Source organism: Hypanus sabinus, chromosome 5 (genome assembly GCF_030144855.1).
Source record: "Hypanus sabinus isolate sHypSab1 chromosome 5, sHypSab1.hap1, whole genome shotgun sequence".
Classification (NCBI taxonomy): domain Eukaryota; kingdom Metazoa; phylum Chordata; class Chondrichthyes; order Myliobatiformes; family Dasyatidae; genus Hypanus; species Hypanus sabinus.
The window spans coordinates 40,676,998-40,704,406 of NC_082710.1; the positions used below are offsets into that span (position 1 = coordinate 40,676,998).

The following is a 27,409-nucleotide window of genomic DNA, read 5'->3' on the forward strand; positions in this document are numbered from 1 at the left end:
CTAGCTTTAACCACAAAGTTATTTAATTAATTTAAATTCCACAACTCACTTAGTGGGATTCAGGCACGACCCTCTGGAGCAACAGTTCAATAATCTGGTTACCAGTCTGGGAACTACTCTACAACACCATTTTACTAGACTAATGAAGTTAGTGTGGTGTGTTGAGCATTTTATGAGCATAGAGGAACTTAAATTAAGAAATGGCATTCAAAAACGTAATCACATGACCATGTAAATAAGGAACAGGATCAGGGAATTCAACCTTCCAAGCCTGCTCCCCCATTTAATAAAATCAGGGCTAATCTGATTTTAACTTCAACTCTGCATTCCCATCAACCCATGGTAATATTCTACCCCCTTGCTTTTTAGGTATCTATCTGCCCCACATTAAAAATACACAATACTCAGAGAAAAAAAATACTTCGTCTCATCTCTCTGCTTTGGATTATTTTGCTTATTAGACCATTAGACCATTCTAGATTTTGCCACAAGAATAAATATCCTCTTCAGACCCACACTGTCATGATCTCTCAGGATGTTATATGTTTCAATCAGATCTCCTTTCTTTTTTCTAAAGTCCAGAGGATGCAAGCCTGGTCTATTCAACCTTTCTGCATAACACAATCTGCTCATTTCCAGATTATTGATTTAGTGAACTTCCTCTGAACACCTCCAAAACATTAATATCCTCCCTTAAATAAGGAGACCAAAGTTGTACACACCACTCGTAATGAATACTCTCAATGCCCTATATAAGGTTTAACTTTCTCTTTGTCTCCCTGCACACTGACTTGCATCATGCGCGTGAAGTCCTTGAACCTCCTTGGGTACCACCAGTATAATTCCTCTCATTACATTCAAAAACTGACTCTCCAACAGCCAGTTGAGTATCTGGAGAGGTTCTTGGCCCTTGTGGGTAGAGAATTTGTCTTCCTCTCCATCTACTGAGGAATTCAGCATTGGGTGCCTGTATTTGAGGATGTGTAGGTCTTGCTACCAGTTGCTCAGACATCTGAAATTACTTTACCAGTTCCAGCTGCAAAGCACTTCACCTGTAAGAGACAAAAAGGGTGGCTTTGATTGATGACAAGTAACTTGAACTAGTGGTAGTCACTCAGAAAATTAGGCCCGACTGTGATAAGCTGAGCCAGTAAGCCTTTTGCTCTGCACCTCACGGTGCACGTATGCCATAATAGCATGCAGGCGGCAGAAACTTGTGCGTGGCTCCAACCAGCTTAATTAGGAGTAGGTTAATCACATATCATAATCTCTGCACCTGTTTTCTTGTACTCTTCAAGTTAGACTCTATTGTTTTTGTTTAAAAAGTCACCTGACTTGTTATGCAAACTATTCACCTCAATACTTTTCTGGCTGTTTCCTGCAAACATTTCAGATTAGGAAACTACCTATGGGTGTATCAATTATGCCAGGCACAGAGCCACGTCAGCTCACAGCTCCGCTGAGTGAGTACTAACCACATAACTTTAGTTCCTTGAAGTCACTCTCTAGTTTGTACCTTCACGAAATGGTCTTGTGGCATTCTAACGTGAACAGTCAAATCTTAAATTGATCATGACAAATAAAAGTTTTAGATGTTTATTCTGAGATAATTCTGCAGGAAAAGCAGTTCTTTGGAACTAAGTTACTTATAATGTGAAAATCACTTTCAGGAAAGATATGGCAAAATGCCAGAGACTTTAAGTAAACAAAATGTTTCACTAGATGACACATGGAAAAACGATTCAAAAAGCTGCCACGTTATCTTTTAACAGGTATAATGGAAAACTGTGAAGAGCAAGTTCACAGCAAGAGGCAAGTTATTAATGTAGTGAATTTGGTTATAATGTTTTTTAGTAAAACATACATGGAAACATAGAAAGCCTGCAGCACAATACAGGCCCTTCAGCCCACAAAGCCTTGCTGAACATGTTCTTACTATAGAAATTACCTAGGGTTACCCAAAGCCCTCTAATTTTCTAAGCTCCATGTATCTATCTAGGAGTCTCTTAAAAGAGCCTATCTTATCTGTCTCCACCACCATTGCCAGCAGCCCATTCCACGCACTCACCACTCTCTGTGTAAAAAAACTTACCCCCTGACATCTCCTGTGTGCCTATTTCCAAGCACCTTAAAACTGTGCCCTCTCATGCTAGCCATTTCTGCCCTGGGAAAAAGCCTCTGACTATTCACCCAATCAATGCCTCTCATCATCTTACACACCTCTATCAGGTCACCTCTCATCCTCCATCGCTCCAAGCAGAAAAGCCCGAGTTCACTCAACCTATCCTCATAAGGCATGCTCCCCAATCCAGGCAACACCCTTGTAATTCTCCTCTGCACCCTCTATAGTTTCCACCTCCTTCCTGCAGTGAGGTGACCACAACTGAGCACAGTACTTCAAGTGGAGTCTGACCAGTCTAACTGCAACATTACCTCTCGGCTCCTAAATTCAATTCCACGATTGTTGAAGGTCGATATACCGTATACCTTCTTAACCACAGAGTCAACCTGCACAGCAGCTTTCAGTGTCCTTCGGACTCAGACCCCAAGATCCCTCTGATCCGCCATACTGCCAAGAGTCTTACCATTATTACTATATTCTGCCATCATATTTGACCTACCAAAATGAACCACCTCACACTTATCTGGGTTGAACTCCATCTGCCATTTCTCAGCCCAGTTTTGCATCCTATAGAAAGTCCCGCTGTAACATCTGAGAGCCCTCCACACTATTCACAACTAAACCTAATCTTTGTGTCATCAGCAAATTTACAAACCCGTCCCTCCACTCCATCGTCCAGGTCATTTATAAAAATCACGAAGAGTAAAGGTCCCAGAACAGATCCCTGAGTTACACCACTGTTCACTGACTTCCATGCAGAATATGACCCATCTACAACCACTCTTTGCTTTCTGTGAGCAAGCCAATTCTGGATCCACAAAACAATGTTCACTTGGATCCCATGCCTCCTTACTTTCTCAATAAGCTTTGCATGGGGTACCTTATCAAATGCCTTGCTGAAATCCATGTACACTACATCTACTGCTCTACTTTTATCAATGTGTTTAGTCACAGCCTCAAAAAATGCAATCAAGCTCGTAAGGCTTGACCCGCCTTTCACAAAGCCATTATGACTACTCCTAATCATATCATGCCTCTCCAAATGTTCATAAATCCTGCCTCTCAGGAACTTTTCCATCACCTTACCAACCACTGAAGTAAGTCTCACTGGTTTATAATCTCCTGGGCTAGCTCTACTCCCTTTCTTGAATAAGGGAACAATACCCACAGTTCTCCAATCCTCAGGAACCTCTCCTGTCCATATTGATGATGCAAAGATCATCGTCAGAGGCTCAGCAATCTCCTCCCTCACCTCTCACGGTAGCCTGGGTACATCTTGTCTGGTCCCGGCAACTTATCCAACTTGATGCTTTCCAAAAGTTCCAGCACATCCTCTTTCTTAATATCCATATGCTCAAGCTTTTCAGTCCACTGTAAGTCATCCCTACAATCATCAAGGTCCTTTTCCGTAGTGAATACTGAATTAAAGTATTCATTATTACCTCTACTATCTCCTCCAGTTCCATACACACTGTCACACTTGATTGGTCCTATTCTCTCACATCTTATCCTCTTGCTCTTCACATATTTTGTAGAATGCCTTGGGGTTTTATATAATCCTGTCCACCAAGGCCTTCTCATGGCCCCTTCTGGCTCTCCCAATTTCATTCTTAAGCTCCATCTTGCTAGCTTTATAATCTTCAAGATCTCTATCATTACCTAGTTTTTTTTTAACCTTTCGTAAGCTTTTCTTTTCTTCTTGACTAGATTTACTACAGCCTTTGTACACCACAATTCCTGTACCCTATCATCCTTTCCCTGTCTCATTGGACTGTACCTATGCAGAACTCCACGCAAATATCCCCTGAACATTTGCCACATTTCTGCCATACATTTCCCTGAGAACATCTGTTCCCAATTCATGCTTCCAATTTCCTGCCTGATAGCCTCATAGTTCCCCTTACTCCAATTAAATGCTTTCCTAACTTGTCTGTTCCTATCCCTCTCCAGTGCTATGGTAAAGGAAATAGAATTGTGTCAAGAAACCTTCCTGAACACACCTAATTAACTCCACTCTATTTAAACAGCTTGCCTAGCTGGATGCCAATCAATATTTGGGAAATCAAAATCTCCCAGTATGACAACCTTTTATTACACCTTTCCAAAATCTGTCTAGCTATCCGCTCCTCGATGTCCCTGTTTCTAGTGCGTGGTCTATAAAAAACACCCTGTAGAATTATTGACCCCTTCCTGTTCCTAACTTCTACCCAGAGACTCTTGTAGACAGTCCCTCCATGTCTTTCTCCTGTTCTGCAGCCATGACACTATCTCTGATCAGCAGTGCCACCTCCCTCTCTGTCCTTTCTGAAACATCTAAAGCCTGGCACTCTAAGTAACTATTCCTGCCCCTGCGCCATCCAAATCTCTGTAATGGCCACATCATCATAACTCCAAGTACTGATCCACACTCTAAGCTCATAATACTCCTTGCATTAAAATAGACACATCTCAAACCATCATCCTGAGTGCATTCCTTCTCTTTCACCTGCCTATCCTCCTTCTTGCACCGTCTCCAAGCTTTCTCTATTTGTAAGACAATCGCTTCTTCCTCCATCTCTTCAGTTTGGTTCCCTCCCCCCAGCAATTCTAGTTTAAACTCTCCCCAATAGCTGTACCAAACCTCCCCACAGGATATTGGTCCCCCTGGGATTCAAGTGCAACCCGTCCTTTTTGTATGGGTCACACCTGCCCCAAAAGACGTCCCAAAGATCCAGAAATCTGAATCACTGCCCCCTGCTCCAATCTCTCAGACACATATTTTTCCTCATCTCATTCTATTCTTATTCTCACTGTCATGTGGCACAGGCAGTAATCCAGTGATTACTACCTTTGAGGTCCTGCTTCTCAACTTCCTTCATAACTCCCTCTTGTCTGCTTACAGGACCTCCTCCTTTTTCCTATCTATGTCATTGGTACCAATATGTACCACGACCTCGGGCTGTTCTCCCTCCCACTGCAGGATATCGTGGACACGACCAGAAACATCCCAGACCCTGGCACCTGGGAGGCAAACTACCATCCATGTTTAGTAAACACAAAGTACACTGCAGATGCTGTGGTCACATCAACACATACAAACAAGCTGGATGAACTCAGCAGGTCGGGCAGCATCCGTTGAAATGAGCAGTCAACGTTTCGGGCCGAGACCCTTCATCAGGACTGAAGAAGGAGGGGGCAGGGCCACTAAAAAGAAGGTGAGGGGAGGGTGGAAAACCAATCAGAGGAAAGATCAAGGGGTGGTGGTGGGGAAGCAGGGAGGGGATAGGCAGGAGAGCTGAAGAAAGAATGTAAGGGGAAAGCACTATGGGTAGTAGAAGAAAGCAGAGCCATGAGAGATGTGATAGTATGGTTTTTCACCTGGCACCTTCCACCCTCCCCCCACCTTCTTTATAAGGCCCCGCCCCCTCCTTCTTCAGTCCTTATGAAGGGTCTCGGCCCGAAACATTGACTGCTCACTTCAACAGATGCTGCCCAACCTGCTGAGTTCATCCAGCTTGTTTGTACATGTTGATCCCATCTGTGTTTCTTTCCTGCATCCACAGAATCACCTACCTGACCCCCTAACTATAGAGTCCCCTATCACTGCTGCCATCCTCTTCCTTTCCCTACCCTTCTGAGTCACAGGTCCAGACTCTGTGCCAGAGGCACGGCCACTGTTACTTCCCCTAAGTAAGCTGTCCCCCTTGCTTTCAACAGCACTCAAACAAGGTTACTTATTGTCAAGGGGGACAGCCACAGAGTTACTCTCTAGCATCTGACTATTGCCCTTTTCTCTCCTGACTGCTACCTACTTATCTGTCTCCCGAGGCCCTAGTGTGACTACCTGCCTATAGCTCCTATCTATCACCTCCTCACTCTCCCTGACCAGACAAAGGTCATCAAGCTGCATCTCCAGTTCCCTAAAGCAGTCCTTAAAGAGCTGCAGTTCAACACACCTGGTGCAGATGTGGCCATCCAGGAGGCCGGGAGTCTCCTGGACTTCCCACATCTGACACTGAGCACAGACACTGGCCTCACACACATAATTCCTGTCTGTATTCTACACAGGTAATCTACCTCGCCTCGACCCATTATCGCTGAAGCCCTGCTACTCTGTCTCCCTCTACTCCATTGCCCGCTCTATAAAGCTGTCTCCTTTAAACTCTTCTCTCTGTTCTGACTGGCTGACATCCACACACTTGCAAAGCCATGCCTCAACGAAACCGCTGAAGAAATAACCATCTCCTTTTAAAATGACATAAAATGACTAAGGCTCCAATATTATCCATAGCATCTAATTTCCATGCAAACACTTCAATCATGAAAACCTCTTTGTCTGTTGGGTTGCCATTCTCAATGTCCCTCTGTCCTTATTTCCACTGTGTAAGAAACTGTTTCTTTGGAATAAAAAATCCTGACATATTAGCCACTCCTTCTGAAAAAACAATGTAAATTATGGAAACTGCCGCAAGGCCTGGAAGAAAACTAAAATACTCCTAGTAGCCATCTAGAAATCAATACTGACAAATCTACAAGTAACTTAAGCTGCTAAATACAAATGTTCCATGAGATTTCTGTTCCATTGCTCACGGCTTTGCAGAGTACTTATCTTTGAAACAGCGTACGTTTAACTGTGGAATAAAGAGAATTACAGAGCCACAAAAGAGGAGTTGACTAGAATTGACTGGAAAAGAACACTGGCATGGTTGATAGCAGAGCAGCAATGGCTGTGATTTCTGGAAGCAATTCGGAAGGCACAGGATATATACATCCCAAAGAGAAGAGGTATTCTAAAGGAAAGATGACACAACCATGGCTAACAAGAGAAGTAAAAGCCAACATAAAAGCCAAAGAGAGGGCATATAATAGAACAAAAATTAGTGGGAAGTTAAGAGAATTGGGAAACATACAAAAAACAACAGAAGGCAACAAAAAAGTCATTAAGAAGGTAAAGATGGAATACGAAAGCAAGCTTGCCAATTATGTTAAAGAATACCAAAAGTTTCTTCAGTGTAAAGAGGTGAGAGTAGATATCAGACTACTGGAAAATGATGCTGAAGAGGTAGAAATGGGGAACAACAAAACAGCGAATGAACTGAATAAGTATTTTGAATCAGTCTCAACTGTGGAAGACACTAGCAGTATGGTGTAAGTTCCAGGTGTCAGGGGGCATGAAGTGTGTGAAGTTACCACAACCAGAGAGAAGGTTCTTGGGAAACTGAAAGGTTTAAAGGTAAATAAGTCACTTAGACAAGATGATGTACATCCCAGAGCTCTGAAAGAGGTGGCTGAAAAGATAGTGGAGGCATTCGTAATGATCTTTCAAGATAACAGAAAGGATGTAATGTTGAAACTTTATAAAGCATTGGTGAGGCCTCATTTGGAGTATTGCAAGCAGTTTTGGCCCCCTTATCTTAGAAAGGATGTGTTGAAACTGGAGAAAGTTCAAAGGAGGTTCACGAAAATAATTCCATTATGTCATATGAAGAGAGTTTGTTGGCTCTGGGCCTGTATTCACTAAAATACAGAAGAATGGGGGGGTTACCTCAGTAAAAGCTATTGAATAGTGGAAGATCTTGATAGAGTGGATGTGGAGAGAATATTTTCTATGGTGGGAGAGCTAAGATTAGAAAACACAGCCTCCGAATAGAGGGGCTCTTTTAGAAGAGAGATGAGAAGGAATTTCTTTAGCAGAGAGTGGTGAATCTGTGAAATCCTTTACCATCTGTAGAGGCCAAGTGTTTTTGTAAGGCAGATGTTGATAGATTCTTGATTAGTCAGGCAATGAAGGGATATATGGAGAAGGCAGGAGATTGGAGCCGAGAGGAAAATTGGATCAGCCGTGATTAAATGGTGGAGCAGATGCAATAGAATGACTGTATATCTGATTTTGACTCAAAGCTTTCTGATTCTAAAATATTCATATTTATGTAATATGACAGGTATGAGTTTATGCCTTAAGAAACAACTGCAGAGCAAAATTGGATCTATTGATGGCATAAATCTGATTCATTCAAAAGAGCTGTAGAATTGCACTTAGCAAAGTAATGAGGAAAATAAGTTTCTCACCTTGTTTTCCTGGTAAAGCACCAACTATTGGCCGGTTACATTCTTCTTCCCTTTTAACATATCTGTCATGCAGTTCAGGTACTTAATTGTGATTACAGTCTGTAGCAGGATTACAGGCCACTTGTATTCTGCCAATAGAATACTTATTCTGCTCGTAATGTTCCTTTAGTTGTGTAGAAATGAGTTTCATTATATTCAAACATGAATTTGCAAAAATAATGTCTAGTGACTTGCCACTTTCTTTAGAGTGTAAGCTTTTCGGACTGTAATCTACACACAGGTGTATATAAAGACTTAAGTAATTGGATGAATATTGAAAAGGGTGTAAATATTATGATAATTAGTATTTGGTTCATTAAAAGCTAAGCTTGGAACTATCTACTTTAAAAGTAGAAGCACTACACTATGTGAACAGTTCCTTTCAGCATTTAGAGAATAATGTAGTTTCTGATTCTGCACTTAATATTTACATCCTCAAAGCACTCAGCATACATGGGGTGGTGTCAGTTCACAGACAATGGTTCCCCATTCAAGTTAATCCTCTACTGGCAACTTTACTTATTGGTGCCAGGTACAGGAAAGCAAGTCTATAATTCAGAGACTGTTCTCTGCACCTATATTACAGTAAGAAATGATGACCTCACAAAATGCTCACTACCCCCTGAGTAATATTCAACATCAACACATGTCACCATCACTCTTATTAATTATTTCAATGTCCCTTCTTCACAAATTATGAAAGCCAGAAACAAGCAAATCAACATGACGACATATGCCTTCAAAATCAAAAGCACTCAGTCGACGACTAATCAACTTTTACATTCTTGTAATGAGGTTCCTCCACGCACAGGCCATTAGATAGAAGTAGAACCATATATAGAATATTACCTCTCTCCTATACAAGAATATCTAGTATAACATCAACTTACCATGCAATTCACTCAGTTCTTAAAAATCCCCTTTCATGTATACATTATGCTACTTTACCTTTGAATAGGGAAGAAAACCTATCCTAACCATTAATATACATAAAGCTATATCACAGGTTGTATATATGAAGTCATCACAATTATATTCAACCAATTATAATCCATTAGCATTCTTGTCCTCTGTATCTTAAATGTTCAGGTGCTTTGTCATCCTTAAAATATCTAGCTCAGGTTCCTGCAGTTCTGAGATATGCAAAACTATCATTCTGCACTAAAACTACTCAGCCCGTGGGCACGGTAGCCTTTCCTGCGAATCTGCTGGTTGCTAAGAGCCCTGCACTCTACACGGCTGTGGGTGTGTTGTACATCTGCCATGGATAAGTTGCTGTCAATGTGACTAACTGTGAGATGTGTTGGAGTAGTGCTACATTTCCGAATGCACACGCAGAATGCTGGAGGAATTCAGCAGGTCAGACAGCATCTACGGAGGGAAGTAAACATTCGATGTTTCAGGCTGAAACTCTCCATCAGGACTGGAGAGGAAGGGGGCAGAAGCCAGGACATGGTGGTGGGGGCAGGGGAGGGGGTACAAGTTGGCAGATGATAGGTGAGAGGGGGAAGATAGGTGGATGGGGAAGGGAGAGAAGAAGTAAGAAACTGAGAGGTGATAGGTAGAAGAGGTAAAGGCTCAAAAAGGAGGAATCTAATAGAAGAGGACCATCTGGATTACCCATCTCCCCCCTCACCTACAGTCACCTATCACGCAAGCCGATCTGTACGCCACCCCTCTCGGATCACCTCTCTCTGGTGTCCACCTTTTTTATCAGACCTAAAAGAAGTGAAGGAGCGTGTTCATTCTGTGATTGTGCTGTCATTGTTGTTCTACTCAACAAGCCCTTCATCGGGATTTTAATTTTTCTGATATATTTGCAATAAAATTGTCTACAAATCATATTTTATAGCATATCATTTTGTTTTAATTTTTCTAGATGTAGTTCTTGAACCTGTGAACACATACTCCAGAATATCCAAAGCAATAGAAGCATACTGTTGTTAGGATAAACTTGCCAACACTGTGCAGCAAATAGCGGTATAGCTAGCCACAATTTGACAGTACAAATTGTACACCAATATTTGTCATTAACTCTAAATAACTATAGGCAATACTGTAAGTAAATTGTCATTCTTTTCCAAAGAAGAAAGAACAATTTCACTAAACAGTTTAGAAGTTTGGGTACAAAATGAAAAGAATATCAAACTGCTTTCCAAGTAGATTGACAATTTAAGTAGAGGGTTGGCACATTTCAATTGAACAATATTTTTCCATAATATGAAAAGATATTAAGGAAGATATGTGTCAACTATATACATTTCTTTGTGCATTGTTTGTCCAGAGTAACACGCACTATTGTTAAACTGATGCCCAAGTGTATAAGGCAACGTATTACCTTTTTAAATCCACAGTTGAACGAGACACATGCTTTTCTTACCATGAGCCAACATGCATCATACATCAGTGGGAGTCACTTATTGAAGTTAATTAGTTAAATCTACGGTGGAGCAATTAGATCTGAAGCTTGAGTGTTTTTTCTGTGTGGAGTCTGTAAGTTCTCCTTGTGACCAGCTATGTTGCCCCCCACTCCCCGCCACCGCCTCAAGTACCCTATTTCTTCCGACAAGTTAAGGATGTGCTGTGGTTAAATGGTTAGTGTAAGCTAGCCCTAGCATGACAAGCTACCAGGAGAATCAGTGGGGAGCTGATGAGCTTGTGAGAGAGAATAGGGAAATAAATGGGGAATGGAATTCATGGGAATTATCTTAGACCTGGTATGGACTCAATGGGCTGAAAGGCATCATTCTTTTATCATTGGAAAGTATGATAGATAATACTACCCATGTAGTCAGAGTAGAAACTTTATCAAAATCAATTGGCAAACTTTACATTCTCAGTTTACTGCAGAAATTTCATTAGACTGCATCATGTCATCTGAGTGTGTCAAGTAAAAGCTAGTAACAAAATAAATCTTCAAATGCTTTGCCAAGACAGTATCCCTTTAATTTTCTTTAAAACATTCTGTAAGTCATTAATTCAAAACATTTTTTTTAAGGTGAAGGCTGAAGGTGAGGGTTAATTTTGTGCTGACCCTTTAAACACCTGGAATGTTTTGAATTGGTTTTTAAGACATAACTATCTTCTGTGTCTTGGATCTCCAGGATGTAGCTTTTGTGTACTGTTACTATGGTTTCATAAGCTTGTCTTACAGCTTCTTTCAGGCTTGCTAAAGTAATTCTAATTCCTGCAGTCAGAATTTTCATAATAGCTGCCACATACTTTTAAGAAGTATTAATTGATAATGTATATCATTAATTCTTTAATAAACCATAAATTGAATTGCCCTTCCAATTTCCCAACTAAATTGTGCTTTCTTGAAAACTGTAATAGGGCCTCACTATAAAAGGAGTGTTTGAAATCTGGGGAAGCTTGAGCTTATAGGAGTTTAGGTTTGTCCAGAGTAACACATGTTATTGTTAACCTGATGCCCAAGTGTATAAGGCAATGTATTACCTTTTCAAATCCACAGTTGAACGAGGCACATGCCTCATTCCATCATTGATGGAAGCCAAAGAAATTCTAATGTAGAAACAGATTGTCTGGCGTTGAGCAGTCAGGTGCACACAACTGTGCATGCCTCACCCCACTACAACATGGTTACCTTCATCCTTTGGCCATTGACAACCATTGATGTCATGCCATTGGAACATGTCATTGTCTGATGTTCCATTGAATGAAGAAATGTCTGGCAGACTGGACAAGGAACCAATTCAATCAAAGTCAAACTAATTTTTAAGCTGTGAAGTGTGATGTGATAGCATTCTTCTATGCTGTTTCTGGATTTCAGTTTGGCATTCAACACCGTTGACCCAGAGACCTCCTACACTTCAGTTTAGTTATACCATTCACAATGCTGATGAATGCAGAAGCTTCCCGTCAGAAGCATCAGCACATCAATCAGGATAGCATTCCTCTGAAACAACAATAAAGCAAACCACTGTCACGGGAATGGAAAGAACTCATTTCTCAACATGAAAACAGGGAAGGCAGAGATGACAATTAAGGAGAGGGCGTTGCATCAGTCAGGTTTGCAAAGGTGTATTTTTCAGGTCATTAAAAACCAGAATTTGAGGGCAAACTTGAGCAACTTGCAAGGTAACTACTGAGAAGATGGGTTCCCCATAGACATAGGGGAGAAACTTCGCTGAATGATTACCAAGGCAAGTGCTTTAAAACATTCAGAATTAGCATTACTCAGGGCATATGTGATTAACGCTTAAAGTTAAGGATAAACAGTATTAGAGGAAATAGATTAGTATTTATAAAAACAATAAGCCATTAAAAGAATGTTAACTTCTACCGCCATGTGAGAATTTTATTCCAGCCCACCGAGTTTTGGGGATTTCTCCTACCTACAGTATTGAACCCCAAACTTTTGCTTCCAGGTATATTGTTAAAAAGGCTGAAGGTAGGGTCAGGTTCATTGTAGACGTCTGTGAGCGAGGGTTCCCTGGCAAATATTCTTCTGCTGCTTTTCCTTCAGGGATCTCTGCCAAGTTACTCTTGTCCTCGGATCCTCTTCTCTTATTTCTCATTATGTTGGAGGCCCACTGGAATGATGGCTAAAGTTCCATTTTTATTAAGTTGTAAATAATTAAATTGACCTCCATGATGTTCAGAACACACCCATATTTGTGTTTGTTTGTGCACTTTGCCCAACTTGCTCAAGCCCAAATGAGTCTCCCAAAAAAATACAAGTGATTAAATGTCCCTTTAAATTGAGAGATATAAAGCAGATAATCCTCCTGTCCCATACATGGCACTCACAATACATTGGTTATAGTTTCATAATACAATGTCACAAATGAAAGTTGCATAGGAATTGTTGTCATCCCTGCATGCACCAGGTGATTCATCATAGGAGTATTGTGTGTACCTAAGTGCCTAAGAAAGATTTTCATTAAGCACTTTTGTCAGTGCACATTGTAAGCAAAAGACTACACAAGGAATAATCCACACAGTGATTAAAAGGTAAATATTGAGCAATAAATTTCTAGTATAATTCACTTTATTTTATTCAGTGGGATAAAAATAAGGTTTCACTTAATCCTGTCAAAACATTAAATGGAGTTAGAATGGAATACAGAGAAATAACCAGTGCAGTTTTTTTCCCCAACAATGGTAAATTAAGAATTTCTTCATGATCTGCTATTCCTTGGCAAAATAAGCCATTTTGAAATACCAATAAATATATTTTCATCTTTCAAGTATAATGTATCCTTTAGATTCTTCCAGACTATCCTCTTCAAAATTCAACAAATTCATGCAACATGAAAAATAACAATAGCTGAATTAGTTTAAATCAATTGAAATAAATGAGAATGCATCTGAATATGTCTTTGAACATTTCATACATATTTGCACACTCTAGATTTTTAACTCAGGCATTATGTCCATAGAACATATATGGGGGTGCGCCTGGACAGCGGTAAGTGACACACGATGTTATCGATTACAGAGAACAAAATTTTTAACTAGAGAAATTTTATTAATTCAGAAGTCTGAAGACACACACTCAGTGATTCAGGAACAGATTCTTCCCCTCTACCATATGATTCCTAAATGGACATTGAACACATGAACACTACCTCAATTTTTTTTAATATATATTAGTTCTGTTTTTGCACTATTTCTAATATATTTAATATACATATAGATACTAACTGTAATTGAATTACTTGTTTTTCTTTCTATATTATCATGTATTGCATTGCACTGCTGCCACTAAGTTAACAAATTTCACAAGGTATGCCAGTAATAATAAATCTGATTCTGATTATTGGCAAATCCCACATGTGGTGCTGTCAGTGAGTCCTAGGTATTTAAATTCCACTAAGTAGGTTGCATCCTTAACTTTTCATTGTTAATAATCACTCCACCCTTCATCCTGTGTCTTGTTTATGGCAGTAAGCCCTCCCAATCAATCCTAACTAGCCATCATATCATAAATTCAGCCACACCACTCCCGACCTGATCTTCTCTTCGATCCTCCCAGCTAGTGTCTTTGATTTTAGTAACTTGCACAACCTCACCCACCCACTATAATCTGTGCTGTGGATTCTCTCCTCATCTCTGGTGAACTTCCTTTCTAATGTAACATCCTGGGAAAGGTTTCACTGCCAATGTAATGGTCTTTCTGTAGAAGCAGTGACTGGGTTATGGTTAGAGATAACGGGTGCTTTGGAATATGCACTGACCAGTGAAAGGAGTGTGTTTTTTGTGCTGTGTGCCTGACACCGAAGTGATCTGGGTCTTTCGTTTGGCGGGAGATGGAGAGAGAAGATGCCAGAAAGGAAAGGTCAAAGACACCAGAAATGAGTGGAATTGGAGGGGGGCCAGGAGTCAGTGAAGCACGGGGGGAATCGATGGAGGATCGATGAAAGGAAAACCGTGAGCTCCAACTTGTGCACATAAGACTAAAATGGGCCCTTTCTGTTTTCTTTACTAACCTGTAAAAGTGGTTTCTTCTTTTTCTCTGTCACTGCGTATGTTAATCAAAATGGCTTCTGTTTTGTTAAAAGTAGGAATGCTTCTTTGTTGCGAGAGAGTGCTGGAAGCTTGTTTGGGTTAAAATTTACTGATAACGAGAATTGCATTCCTTTGTAAACCAATTGGGATTAATGTTGTTTTATTCTCCTGAGTCTGTAAGCTATTGTTAGTGGGCTTTTAGGGAGCTCGGCGTGAGGGGCTGAGAGAGAGAGGACGTGATGCTGTAAACTGGGCAAGGAACGGACCCCGAGCGGGGGTCCAAGGCCAGGAGGTATCCCGAGGAGAGGAGACGAGGATAGATGTACTTGGTTGACCACTTCGGATGGTCCTAAGCTGCGAGTCAAGGAGTTCGGAGGGGATCGAATGGTGGTCAGAAGACTTCAGTAATTGAGCTCCAATGGTTGTGCACGAAGTGGTTTGGACTTTGATAAGTTTGGCGCCTTTTCTTTATTTTCTTTTCCTTCATATATACTGTATCATTATTAATCACTTAGTTATAGTAATCTTTATAAACTGTAATCATTTAATCGCATATGGTGTACTGTCTGCTTTTTGGCGAGGCTGGGACATCGCACAGCATCCACACAAGCTGATTACCCAGTTTGGCGGGGCCGAAGGCTGCTCCCCCTAGACAAGAGTGAGCTGAGCGAGCCTGAGGCTTACCGGGGGGTGCAAACCCTTCAGTCAAATTAAGATTTATAAAGCTAAATTGTTTAATTTTGTATGGTGTACTGTCTGTTATTTTGTGGTACTAATTTGTAACAGGGAAACACATCACGCAGCATCCACACAAACAGGAGGATTTGCATCTCAATTTCGCACGTTGGGCAGGGCCAGGGATTGTCTTCCCTAGACTTACGCAGCTGACAGAACCTGAGGGATACACTAATCTTCATGTTCCGTAAGCCGTAATCCATCGCCCAACACTTCCTCTGTGATCTTCACTGTTCACCATCCCCAAGGGTAGAAAACTGGGACATACCTTCCACGTACAGTCATTTTAACATGTCGAGAGAAGAATATTTTGGCTGCTACCTCCTGCAACTGCCCAAATTCAAAAGGAAACCATAAATTCTCCAGGTCTAGTTTGCAAAGACATAGCTTCCCTTTCAGCCTTCCAAATGCAAGCTCTCTGTCTTGTCCACTTTTCCATATCAATACAACCTGGAAGTCTTCCCTCATGTCCCAGTTTTTCCACCAAATGTTCCAGGGATACTTCTACTCTTCCCACTTCAACCACAGCAGATGTTTTCTTCACGTTTCTTGGTGACGTCTTATTCTCCCCTACCCAACCTAGCTATTTATGCTTTTACATTCTTTGTCTCCATCTGTTAGCATGCTACATTTATTTCAAGATCATCTTGTTATTTTCTTTCCAAACAGTTCTAGTACATCTGGGCTGCTCCCTGTTCATTAATGCTGATGTTCTCGTTCCTCCCTACTTTCTTCTGGTATTCCTCCCCGTCCAACTTCGTTTCCACCCTGGATTCCCTTTTTCCATTCCTGCAGCTATTAGTTACCCTTGTCACTGCAGTGCACCATTCAGATATTGGAAGGAATTCCACCCGCAGACACTGCCGCAGAGTCTGGGCACTCTCGCGCGCGGGCAGCTAATAGAAAAATAGCTAATAATGGCATGTGAGAATGCGTGCACTCCAGCCAATTCGGATTTCTTTCTGAGTGCATGTGGTTCCTTTCGGTTCAGCCTTGTCAAGTCTTGAAGGAAGCACAGCGAAAACACTTCCTGTGTACCTTAGTTCATGTTCCAAGTGTTCTACAGGGGTCATAAGGCTGCCCACAGACTCCTGAAACTGAATCAAGGGAGAGGGTCAGTGAGAGACTATGCAGTAAAGTTCTGTATGCCTGCGGTTGAGACAGGGTGGAACAAAAGGTCTCTTATTGCTGTTTTCCAGCATGAGCTGAGCACAGAGGTCTGGCATGAGATTGAAGTGCGTGATTAACGGGACAGCCTGGATGACCTGATAAATCTAGCCATTCAAATAGATAACCAGGCAGCAGAGTGGTGCAGAGAGAGGATATCCCAAACCTGCTACCTATATGATCACTGCCTGTCTTCGTCCACTCTCTCATAACCTAGTACACAGCCCACAAAGGAGCCCACGCAAGTCAAAGGCCTGCACCCACCTCTGGAGGAACAAGGTTCATGTAAAAGAACAGGTTGGTGCCTCTACTGTAGCTCTCCAGGACACTTAGAGTCACAGAGTTGTAGAAAAGTACACCACAGTAACAGACCCTTCAGCCCATCTAGTTCGTGCCAAGCCATTTAAACTGCATACTCCTATCGACCTGCACCTAGAGCACATTTCCGGGCATCATGCCCCAAGCACACAGTAAAAGCAGAAGATTGGTCAGTAAGAAAGGGAATTCCGATGGGTCAATTCCCCTGCAAGCGTCTTCCCCTGAATGAGTAATGGTCCCAGCTTTCCTGTCTTGGGGGTCCCAGACCCATGACATTTATTGATTTCAGGGCAGCAGGAACTTCATGAATCAGTTGAATCAGTTTGTTTTTGTGTATTTGGATGACATTCTGATCCATTCCCACTCTTGCTAGAAACATATCCACAAGGTCTCAGTTGGCTCCTCAAAAGCAACTTTTTGCCAGGCCAGAGAAGTGTAAGTTCTATAAAAAGCAGGTGGCATTCTTGAGCTATATCCTCACCCCTTACCATTTTCAAATGGACCCATGTAAAGTTCTGGCAGCCACAGAGTGGCCCAAACCACCTACAGTCAAATAGGTGAGGTGCTTCAAAGGGTTTACAGATGCTTATCACTGCTTCAATGGAAACTTCAGTTTGATCATGGCTCCCATATGTGCACTCACCAAGAAGACCTCTGCAGGTTTCCAATGGACAAGTAAACCAGACCAAGCATTCTCAGAGGTAAAGCAATGCTTCACAACTGCCCCAGTGCTGCAGCATTCAAACCCATCTTGTCTGTCTATTGTTGAGGTTGATGCATCTAATGTTGGCATTGAATCTGTACTCTCCCAGCACACCTCTGTGCTTTTCTTTCCCGTCACTTGACTGTGAAAGATTGTGACTATGATGTTGAGAACCAATAACTTCTAACTGTCAAGGAGGCCCTGGAGGCATGGCAAAACTGGCTGGAGAGGGCAGAGCACCCCTTTTTGGTATGGACAGATCACAAAAACCTCTCCTACATTCATTATACCAAGACATTCAACTCCCATCAAGCCTGTTGGGCTCGCTTCTTCACCCGGTTTAATTTCACACTCACACACAATAAGCAAGAACACCAAGGCTAGTGATCTCTTCCTCCAGTTGATATGTCCGAGGACAACGCCCATCCCTCCCCCAAACATGCATAGCTGCTCTGGAGATTTGCAGAATAGAAATAGACTGAAGTCTACCCAAGAGTTGGATCCTGGCCCAGGTGGGTAACCACCCAACTGGCCATTTTTCTCTGCCACTGTACACCCCAGAGCGCTGAAGGGTGGTTACTCTTCACATCTGGTTGGCTACCCAGGGTTCAATGGACCCTGGAGTTTATAAGGAGGCAACATTACTGGCTGCCTATATCCCAAGCTGTCCACAATTTCATCTCCACCTGTGCTCCTTGTGCCTTGAGCAAGATGTCACGTCAGCACCCTGCTGGGCTGCTCTATCCGCTGCCATGCCTGGCACCACCACTCAGCGGATTTCATCACTGACCTGCCCTGTCAGATGGGAAGACTACCATTCTGGTGGTTGTACACTGGTTCTCTAAAGCAGCCCACTTCATTGCTCTTCCCAAATTCCTGTCAGTTCATGAGATTGCAATCATCATGGATCAGCCCATGGCTTCCCTCAGGTCACAGTGTCTGATCAAGAACCAGAATTCACATCCTATTTTGGAAGGCCTTCTGTTCTCTTGTGCTACCACAGCCAGGCTCTCATCAGAATACCACCCCCAATCTAATGCCAGTCAGAGAGTGAATCAGGAGCTGGAGACAAGGCTGCACTGTCTTGCCTCTCTTCCAACCACTCAACCCGGAGCACCCAACTGGTTTGGGCAAAGAATGTCCATCAATAACCTCCAGTCGTCCTCTACTGGCATGTCCCCCTTTGAGTGCCAAAAGTGATTCCAGCCATCCCTGATCAGGAGATTGATGTGGGAGACCACCACTACAAGCGTACGTGGAAACAAGCCAGAGCTACTCAGCTTCTCAGCTGCCCACCCAGAAGCAATGTACCTGGCAGGCTGATTAGCTTCCCCAGCTGGTGAGACCTTACAAGCCAGGGGAAGAAGTTTGGCTAGCATTTAGAGATCTTCCATTGAGGGTAGAGAACTGCATAGAGGCCCAGTTAAATGTAAACATCACAGAAAAGGATCTCAGATGACCTTGCATTTCCAGCATCTGCAGATTTTCTCTTGTTTGTGATCAGACGATCATCAACCCATTTAACACCACAACTTTCAATGCGCAAGTGACTGCCTGCCTCTTCAAAGACTGTGGTACAATGGTAATCTAGGAACTAGCTCACTATTCAAAAATCCTAAAAGACAAGCAATTATCGCATTTACTTCAAAGGCAGGAACAAATCTTATTAACAAAAACTGTGGGCATGACCATTCCATTGATTTTTTTTTACAGTTAGTAAACCATAATTTCAGCTCACAACCTTTCTGCCACTAAAACAATTAAGATTTATAATAGAGTCTCATTCCAAATATATGTAATCCTGGAAATTTAAACATTGCACTTTAAAAAAGCTGTTTTTCATTATGTCCTTCTGATGTTCTCTTTTTATCTCCTATCACTTTGTTCTTTAATTTTGCCTTAGCTACTTCTCTGAATTTACTATTTTGAACAATATTTCTTGTTTAGGATTAAGTCCTGATCTTTAGTCAGTCTATAATATAGATGTTGGATGGAAGCAACCAACAACTCTGATAGAGGCAGATACCAGGTTGTTAAGCTCATCAGTGGGAGGTGGTGCTTTAGCACTGCTGACCCACCCCCTCGAGGGAGTCTTGATCATAAGCGGGCCAAAACTCCTGAAGACAGGTGGCAGATCAACTGATGACCCCACTGGTGATAGCACAGGACAGTTAACATCTTAGTCCATGTGTATTTTCAATTCAATACAGAGTTCATAGGGATTCTTGTAGTTCCGTAAAGAGCATTACATCATTTTGGTATTAAAGTAAGCACTTTAAACCTCTGTAAATTTTAGGAACAATTGCAAGTATTACAAATGGCAATTTGCTTGCTGCTCAGAATAAAATTATTTTTGTTATCTTTGAATAGCCTTCCATGGACATTGGACCTTGTGGAAAATGAAATTATAATAAATTGTATCATCATAAACTTAAAGAACTTCTTGTAAGACTTGGTTGAATAGCCTAAACTTCTGCTGCTCTTTCAAGATGAATATGCACAAATGTCAGCAAGTTCATCGCTGCACCATCTTCACCTTCTCTTCACCATCTACACCTTGGACTTCAACTACAACAAAGAGTCTTGCCATCTTCAGAAGTTTTCTGATGACTCTGCCATAGTTGGATGCATCAGCAAGGGAGATGAGGCTAAGTACAGGGCTACGGTGGGAAACTTTGTCACATGGTGCGAGCAGAATCATCTGCAGCTTAGTGTGAAAAGACTAAGGAGCTGGTGGTGGACCTGAGGAGGGCTAAGGCACCGGTGACCCTTGTTTCCATCCAAGGGGTCAGTGTGGACATAGTGGAGGATTACAAATACCTGGGGATACAAATGGACAATAAACTGGTCAAAGAACACTGAGGCTGTCTACAAAAAGAGTCAGAGCCATCTCTATTTCCTCAGGAGACTGAGCTCTTTTAACATCTGCCTGACAACGCTGAGGATGTTCTATGAGGCTGTGGTGGCCAGTGCTATTATGTTTGCTGTTGTGTGCTGGGCCAGCAGGCTGAGGGTAGCAGACACCAACAGAATCAACAAACTCATTTGTAAGGCCAGTGATGTTGTGGGGGTGGAACTGGACTCTCTGATGGTGGTCTGAAAGGAGGATGCTGTCCAAGTTGCATGCCACCTTGGACTATAACTCCCATCCACTCCGAAATGTACTGGTTAGGCACAGGAGTACATTCAGCCAGAGACTCATTCCACCGAGATGCAACACTGAGTGTCATAGGAAGTCATTCCTACCTGTGGCCATCAAACCTTACAACTCCTCCCTCGGAGTGTCAGACACCCTGAGTCAATAGGCTAGTCCTGGACTTATTTCCACTTGGCATGATTAACTTATTATTATTTAATTATTTATGGTTTTATATTGCTATATTTCTTCACTATTCTTGGTTGGTGTTGCTGTAACGAAACCCAATTTCCCTCTGGATCAATAAAGTATGTCTGTCTGTGTCAATCAATGAAAGCATCATTGTGTTTTTTCCATTCTATTTTTTGACACTTGGTCATGGTGCAACTTCACTTGCTTGTTAACATCTTGAATTGCCTTCAGATTAATGACAGATTGGCACCCATATAGATGAAGCAACTTTAGTCTGAAAGCAGAAAGCAAATGTACAATATAATATTAATATGTGCCTATGGGTTAAGCGTTACAGAAATTAAGCACAGATGAGAATGGCTGGGTTTAAGGATCCTACTTTTTGTTTAAAACACTATAAGTTGAATTGCTTTGTTCACTGACTCTTTGATTTAAATCATACGCAATAAATTTCTGACTGCACATCCGGTCAGCACAAAGAAATGGACAGAATGTGGGGCCTCCAGAAGCAGCAGAATAAAATTAGAAATAAAGTACAATCATTTGCAGCACTTTTCATGTTAGAGCAGCCTTTCTCAAACTTTTAACCCTGAGAAACTCTTGAAATAATTTTCAGGTCTCATGGAAAATTTCTTGCAAAAAAAAATCTAGAGCTCATGGCACGTTAGCATGATCAGTAACTTGTGGATATAATCCAAAAATAATTGTCAATAGTCTTTTGCATACAGAATGAATTTTTAGCCAACCTTTCTTGAAAAAACAGATAGTTAAGTTTAGCTTACCTCTCTTGAAATTACTCTTTCTCTTTAATAAATTTTTAAAACTCACAAGGCAAACATAAACTTCTCAATTCTGGGTTGAACTTGAGATAGCACAAACGGATAAAATGAGGCAATTTCTATCCTTGCTCTTGATGCTTGTTAAACAAGAAAAAGCTTGCTCACACATGTAAGAAGTTGAAAACTGTGGCAAAATGTTAATCGCTTTCCTATGAATGGCAGAATACTCTTCTTTCACAAAAATCCAGAACTTTTCCAAGGGCAGATCAGTAAATCTCATCTTGAGTGCACGATCAGACTGCAGCTCCCAAAGTTCTTCCTCTTCTCTCAAAGTTAAGTTCTCAGGCTGGGCAGAAGATTCAGAGAACGGGTCCCTCACCCATTCATACACATTTGTTAAAAGGGAAGAAAAATACTGTGCAATTTTGTTCTGCTGTTCTTCCAGGTGGTTTTCAATAAGAGTCAACACTTTCTGATATCTTTTCTCGCTCTCAAGCCCTAGCAGCAGTGGAAACATTTCAATATTTCCATTTGCAACATGAATTTTCCAAAGACTCAGTTTCCTTTTAAATCCAAGAATCTTGTCACTTGAAGTAAAAACAACTGGTTTATATGATGTCTGTGTACCACGCTTATATGGAGTGTGAGAGGTTGCAGCCCCTGTTTGAGTATCTGCAGGGACTGCTAATCAGTTTCTGGTTGCATTTCAGTCCTGCGCACCTTGTATACAGGCACTCAGTACAGAAGGGGGTGGGTCACGAGGCAGATGCCCTGGTGGGCTTGCTCCTGGGCCTGGCCAAGATGGCCATTCACGGGTCTAGGCAGCGGACAGTCGACGGCTCTGCCAAAGCCAACTGCCTATCCCTCTTTTGAGGTTACGTTCGTGCCTGGCTGTCCTTGGAGATGGAGCATGCAATCACAGTGGCTACAGTGGTGTATTTCTGAAAGCAGTAGGCCCCCCAGGGAATAGACATTTATAGACAGTAGTAATCATATTTTAATCTAAATTTATTCATTGTCTTGTAAATACTTAATGTTTGTACTTCTTCTATTTGTTGTGTAAATAAACTGTCATAGTTTTGTTAAAAAAAAGACGGACTTTCTTGTGTCCATTATGGCACTGGTTCAGTGAACTAACTCTGAAGATTGTAATTCTTCATCATTAACCTTATCAGAATTGTCCGTAGGCCTGGGCCTAGAATCTTTGTCTTTCATCTCACACCTCCTCTTCAAAAATCGCCACACTGAACCATCTTTAGAAGGAAAATTTTCCTCCAATTTTCTACTACACTGGTAGTTTGTTCGCTCCTATAAGTTAGCCAGCAGCATGGAAGAGGAAGTTGGGGGAGCTAATTCAAGAGGGAGAGGCTGATGGCACAGGCCAAGTTGGGCAAGTCCATTCAATGCTCAGAAAATGTACTTCGTGCTCCTCATCAGCCTGCCGTCCTCCCCTCCTTGCCACACAGAGTTCAGCAATTATCAGCCTATTGTCCTCTCCCTCCATGCAATACAGCACTCACCAATTATTAATGTCCTCGCCTATCTCGCATCAAAAACTGAGAATGGACTCAAACAGGTAAACACGGTCCGACTGCCTACTGAGCTGAGAGACCTCTAATGAGACTGCTAACGGAGATGCTCAGTCATTGCCCACCACTGCGAGCGCTAGCATCGCACATTGTGCGAAGTTCAAAACACTGTTACTTTTAATCCTGATCTCTCGCGGAACCTCTAGCAACCTCTCATGGAACCCCAGTTGAGAAACCCTGTTACAGCATTGATGCCTAAAATTTAGCCCCAAATGGTGGTACCACATTTGACAATAATTAAAGTTAATGCATTTCATTCTGTCTCCAAAATATATTCATTTGATTTCCATTGGCCCTTAGGTCCTCACATACCACTTCCCATCTAAGTGTTTGGTTGATGACCTGATTACTTTAACAATAAGTGTGGTGGAACAACTCGGGATGATCATCATTCTGATAAAAGACAGACCCATAATGAGCTTATTTCTTTCACAGTGTGTAGAAGTTCTCAGAAACTAGACTATAGCTGCAAACATGGATTCAAAACACTCTGTAACACAATGATCTGGAAAATGTATGCTCTACTTGGGGTGTTTAAATGCCAGCGTCATTAGAACATCAGTTCATCCACCCAATTATAATGACAAAACTCACCGTTTGCTGTTCTTACACAATTTTTTAATAGCGTCTTCAGTTATTTCTTTGCAGAAGCTGAGTTTCACACATTCCAAGTTCTGGTTGCAATAAGTGGCTAGTAAACAAATTCTGGGTATGAGGCAAAGAGAAGAAATTATAAAAATGTGAGGTTTTTTTTTAGGTATCCTGTATTTATATTAGGGTAGATTTTTCACACAGAGAGTTGAAATTATATATAACAAACTATCAGAGGAACTGATGAAGGATGGGTGGTGGGGACAGTGTGGTAACAATTACTACTTTACAGTGAGGGTGAACTAGGTTCAATTCTCGATGCTGCCTATAAGGAGTTTGTATATTCTCCTCATGACCGTGTGGGTTTCCTCTGGGTGCTCTGGTTTCCTCCCACACTCCAGTGATATACCGGTTGGTAGGCTAATTGGTCATTGTCAATTGACCCATGATTAGGTTAGGGCTGGAAGGCCCTATCCTATGCTGAATCTCAATAAAGCTAATAGTAATAAATTTCAATATTCAAAGACATATGGACAGGAAAATTGAGGAGTACGGGCAAAATATAGGCAGATGCAGGCAGGCACCCTGGTCGGCAAGGACATTGGGTTGAAGGACCTGCTTCCATGATATACAAATCCACAACTCCACTTTTAAGCAATAAGAATTGTGAATTAATCATAAATCTAATCCAATTCTATATTGATGGTATAAATGTTGATATGTAAACAGCTGATATAAAACCACTTAAATTCAATTATTGATATATCACAGTGAAGAAGTTATGCCATTGACACAGTGGTAACTATAAACATTTTTATACTCAGCTAAAATGGAAAATACCAGGGGAAATGTCAGATAAATTATAATAGAAATGGCAGAGAAAATAAATAAATATTTATGTCCATTTTCATGCAAGAGGCACAAAAAAAATCTCCAGGAACATAGTGGTTAAAACTGGACTAGAATAAATGAGGAATGTTCGTGAAATCTATTGAAATTTGAGGAAAGACACTAATTGAGAAGACTTGATCTTCATCCAAAGATTTTGAAGTAGGTGGACATGAAGATGATGGATGCACCGGTTGTCCCCTTCTAAACTTCCAGATATTTTGGAACAGTTCTCATAGATGGAATACTAAACCCTTTTATTTAAGGATATAGAAAATAAATCTGAGATCTATAGACCATTTATCCTGTCATTTGTAGTTAGAAAAATACTAAAGGATATTTGAAAGGGATTGGAATCAGGGCCCTTACAAAATATTAAACGGGCAGAGTCAACAGATTTATGTAAGAAATAATATGCTTGACAAATATTTTAAGAGGTTTTAATGTTTTTAACTAGTAAAATGAATACGAGGAAGCTTTTAGATGGGGTATATTTGGTTTTCAAAGACTTGCTATAATATGCCCCACAAATAAAATTAGTGAGTACTGTTTGGAGGCAATATACTGTTGTGGATTAAGACTGGTTTAGCAGAGTGTTAAAATAAGTGGATCATATTCTGGTTGTAAATGAGCTTTGCAGGATTAATGTTGGGGTGAATCTAAAGGAAAAATCAAGAGAAGGGTAAAGAATGAGAAGATCAATGCCTTAGTAGAGAAGAGGTAGGGAAATAATTTTTAAAATTCACACGTTCCAGATCTCCAAAACTGATTTTGAACATAAATGATCAATCACAATTTTTATTTGCTTATTTCCTGGGCAAATGAGATTATTGGAGAATGTGCATTGCTCTGAAATTACCATTGTAGACAAATACCTTCTGCTTAACCTTTTCATTAATTTGATGAAGCTGAAGTTCCTTAAAATACTACCAATGCAAACTGCAGGTAATAACAATGAAAGCACAAAAATTGTTTGTAGCACAGTAGATGGAATACCAAGAAACTTAACACCATCTCCCTTGCTGAGCACCTGCACTCCATCTACCACGGCCTTCGGTAGCTCTTGGTTGTTAGCCATCTTAACTTTTCCTCCCCATTCTCATACCAATCCATCCTCCACCTCCCCAACTGCCAGGCTGTGGCTAAGTGCAAACTAGAGGAAAAACACCTCCAACCCAACGGTTGGAGATAAGCTGCATCTCTCTGTCCGTTTTCTCTCTCCTCCTGATCAACCCAGTCTCTCCTACACCCATTCCATCTCTTCAACCACCATTCCTATGTGTTGGAACTTCAAAACATTAAACTCATTCAAACAAAGACATGGAATCCAAAATGCAGGTCTAACTTCGTTTACTTTAAGTGAGGTGCTCACATATCATGTGGGTAGCCCTCTTGTGCTTACTGTACCATTATACATATTTAATGATGTTGCTGTTCAGGAGCTACTAAAAATTGCACTGAGATTGCATTAGGATAATTTAGCCAAAGTGTGACATTGCTTTAGAGTTATCTTCAACTATAGCGTCAGAGATGAGACCAATAAATAAATTCATGATTCATTGAAAGGCTTACAGATTCTTTGAAGAATCGAACATTAAGGCAAATATTGCTGAGAAATACTAATCAGGTGGCTCTGTGGAGGACAAAGAGGCAGCAGTTGCCACAACAACATTGAATATACAAGTTCAAATTTTAATTCACTGCAATTGGGGAATGGAGAATAAAAATGGACAGGAAGCTTTCAGGTACTTATGTTGTTGTCATCTGCATATTTTAATGAGTAGGCTGTGAAATAGTTTAGCATAGACCAAATAGATGCTGTGGTGATGAAAGGAAGTCATCCTTCTAACAACTTGTCAGTGTAGTGCTCGGATATATCTGAGGGATCTAGTTTTATTTGAAAGCTTTCTTGTTCTCTTTAAACACAATGCATCCACTGATGAATAAGAAACTCCTAATTAAATTTCTAATCAATGTAGGTGTAATAACATTTGTTACACTATAATGAGGTGTCAGAATAAATTAATAGCAAGAAAAGCCAAACATATTTGGGGGAGATTTTCCCGATACTGCAGAGACAAACTACACAAAATTTGCTATAACTAATCTACATACATAATTTTAATGTGGGAGGGTGGGTGGGGGTATGGGGTAGAGCTGAAGAAAGAGTTATGGATTCAAAATTCATATCTCCCTTAAAATACTGTGGGGAAGCAAGGGAGAGAGAGGACTTCTCTAAGATCCAATATAAACTTGCACAGAAACTTCGATTAATACTGTTAACAGCCATTGAGATTGAGACAGGCTTTGTGAAGAATGATCTCAGGATGTCCATTTGATTGGGTTCTGTGTAAGGTAAGTGCAAATTAAGAAAGAGACAATATTGAAACCTTTTACGGTAATTTATAACTATGATCTTTCTCCCAAATTCTAAATGTGCGGCTCTAACCTCCATTTGCTTTATGCAAGCCAGAACCTCAATCTGCAGGTTCACAATAGATGCAATTGCGATGGTGAAAGCAAAGTCCAACAAGGCTGCATTATCCCCCCACCCCCAAATTATTCTTCCCATCTTGATTCCCACTGGACTGGAGCTAATCTACAGTACCAATGAGACAACATATATATCCA

At 41.1% G+C, this 27,409-nt stretch overlaps 1 protein-coding gene and 1 long non-coding RNA gene across 5 annotated transcripts in view; one reads left to right on the forward strand and one right to left on the reverse strand.

Moving 5' to 3' along the window:
• The first annotated feature begins 1,420 nt into the window (after positions 1 to 1,420).
• LOC132394083 (uncharacterized) overlaps positions 1,421 to 27,409 on the forward strand; it is a 28,897-nt gene continuing 2,908 nt past the window's right edge. The window contains exon 1 of the long non-coding RNA XR_009512169.1: positions 1,421 to 1,463. This is a non-coding gene — a long non-coding RNA (uncharacterized LOC132394083). The remainder of the gene's footprint in view (positions 1,464 to 27,409) is intronic.
• Positions 13,206 to 27,409, reverse strand: part of LOC132394079 (uncharacterized) — a 103,519-nt gene continuing 89,315 nt past the window's right edge. For 3 of the 4 annotated variants that reach the window (XM_059969786.1, XM_059969787.1, XM_059969788.1), the window contains 2 exons: positions 23,894 to 24,004; positions 13,206 to 21,205 (listed from right to left, as the gene is read on the reverse strand). In XM_059969786.1, the coding sequence (XP_059825769.1) occupies positions 21,079 to 21,205; positions 23,894 to 24,004 (238 nt within the window). In that variant the 3' untranslated portion in view covers positions 13,206 to 21,078. The remainder of the gene's footprint in view (positions 21,206 to 23,893; positions 24,005 to 27,409) is intronic. The other variant, XM_059969789.1, reaches the window with a different exon arrangement.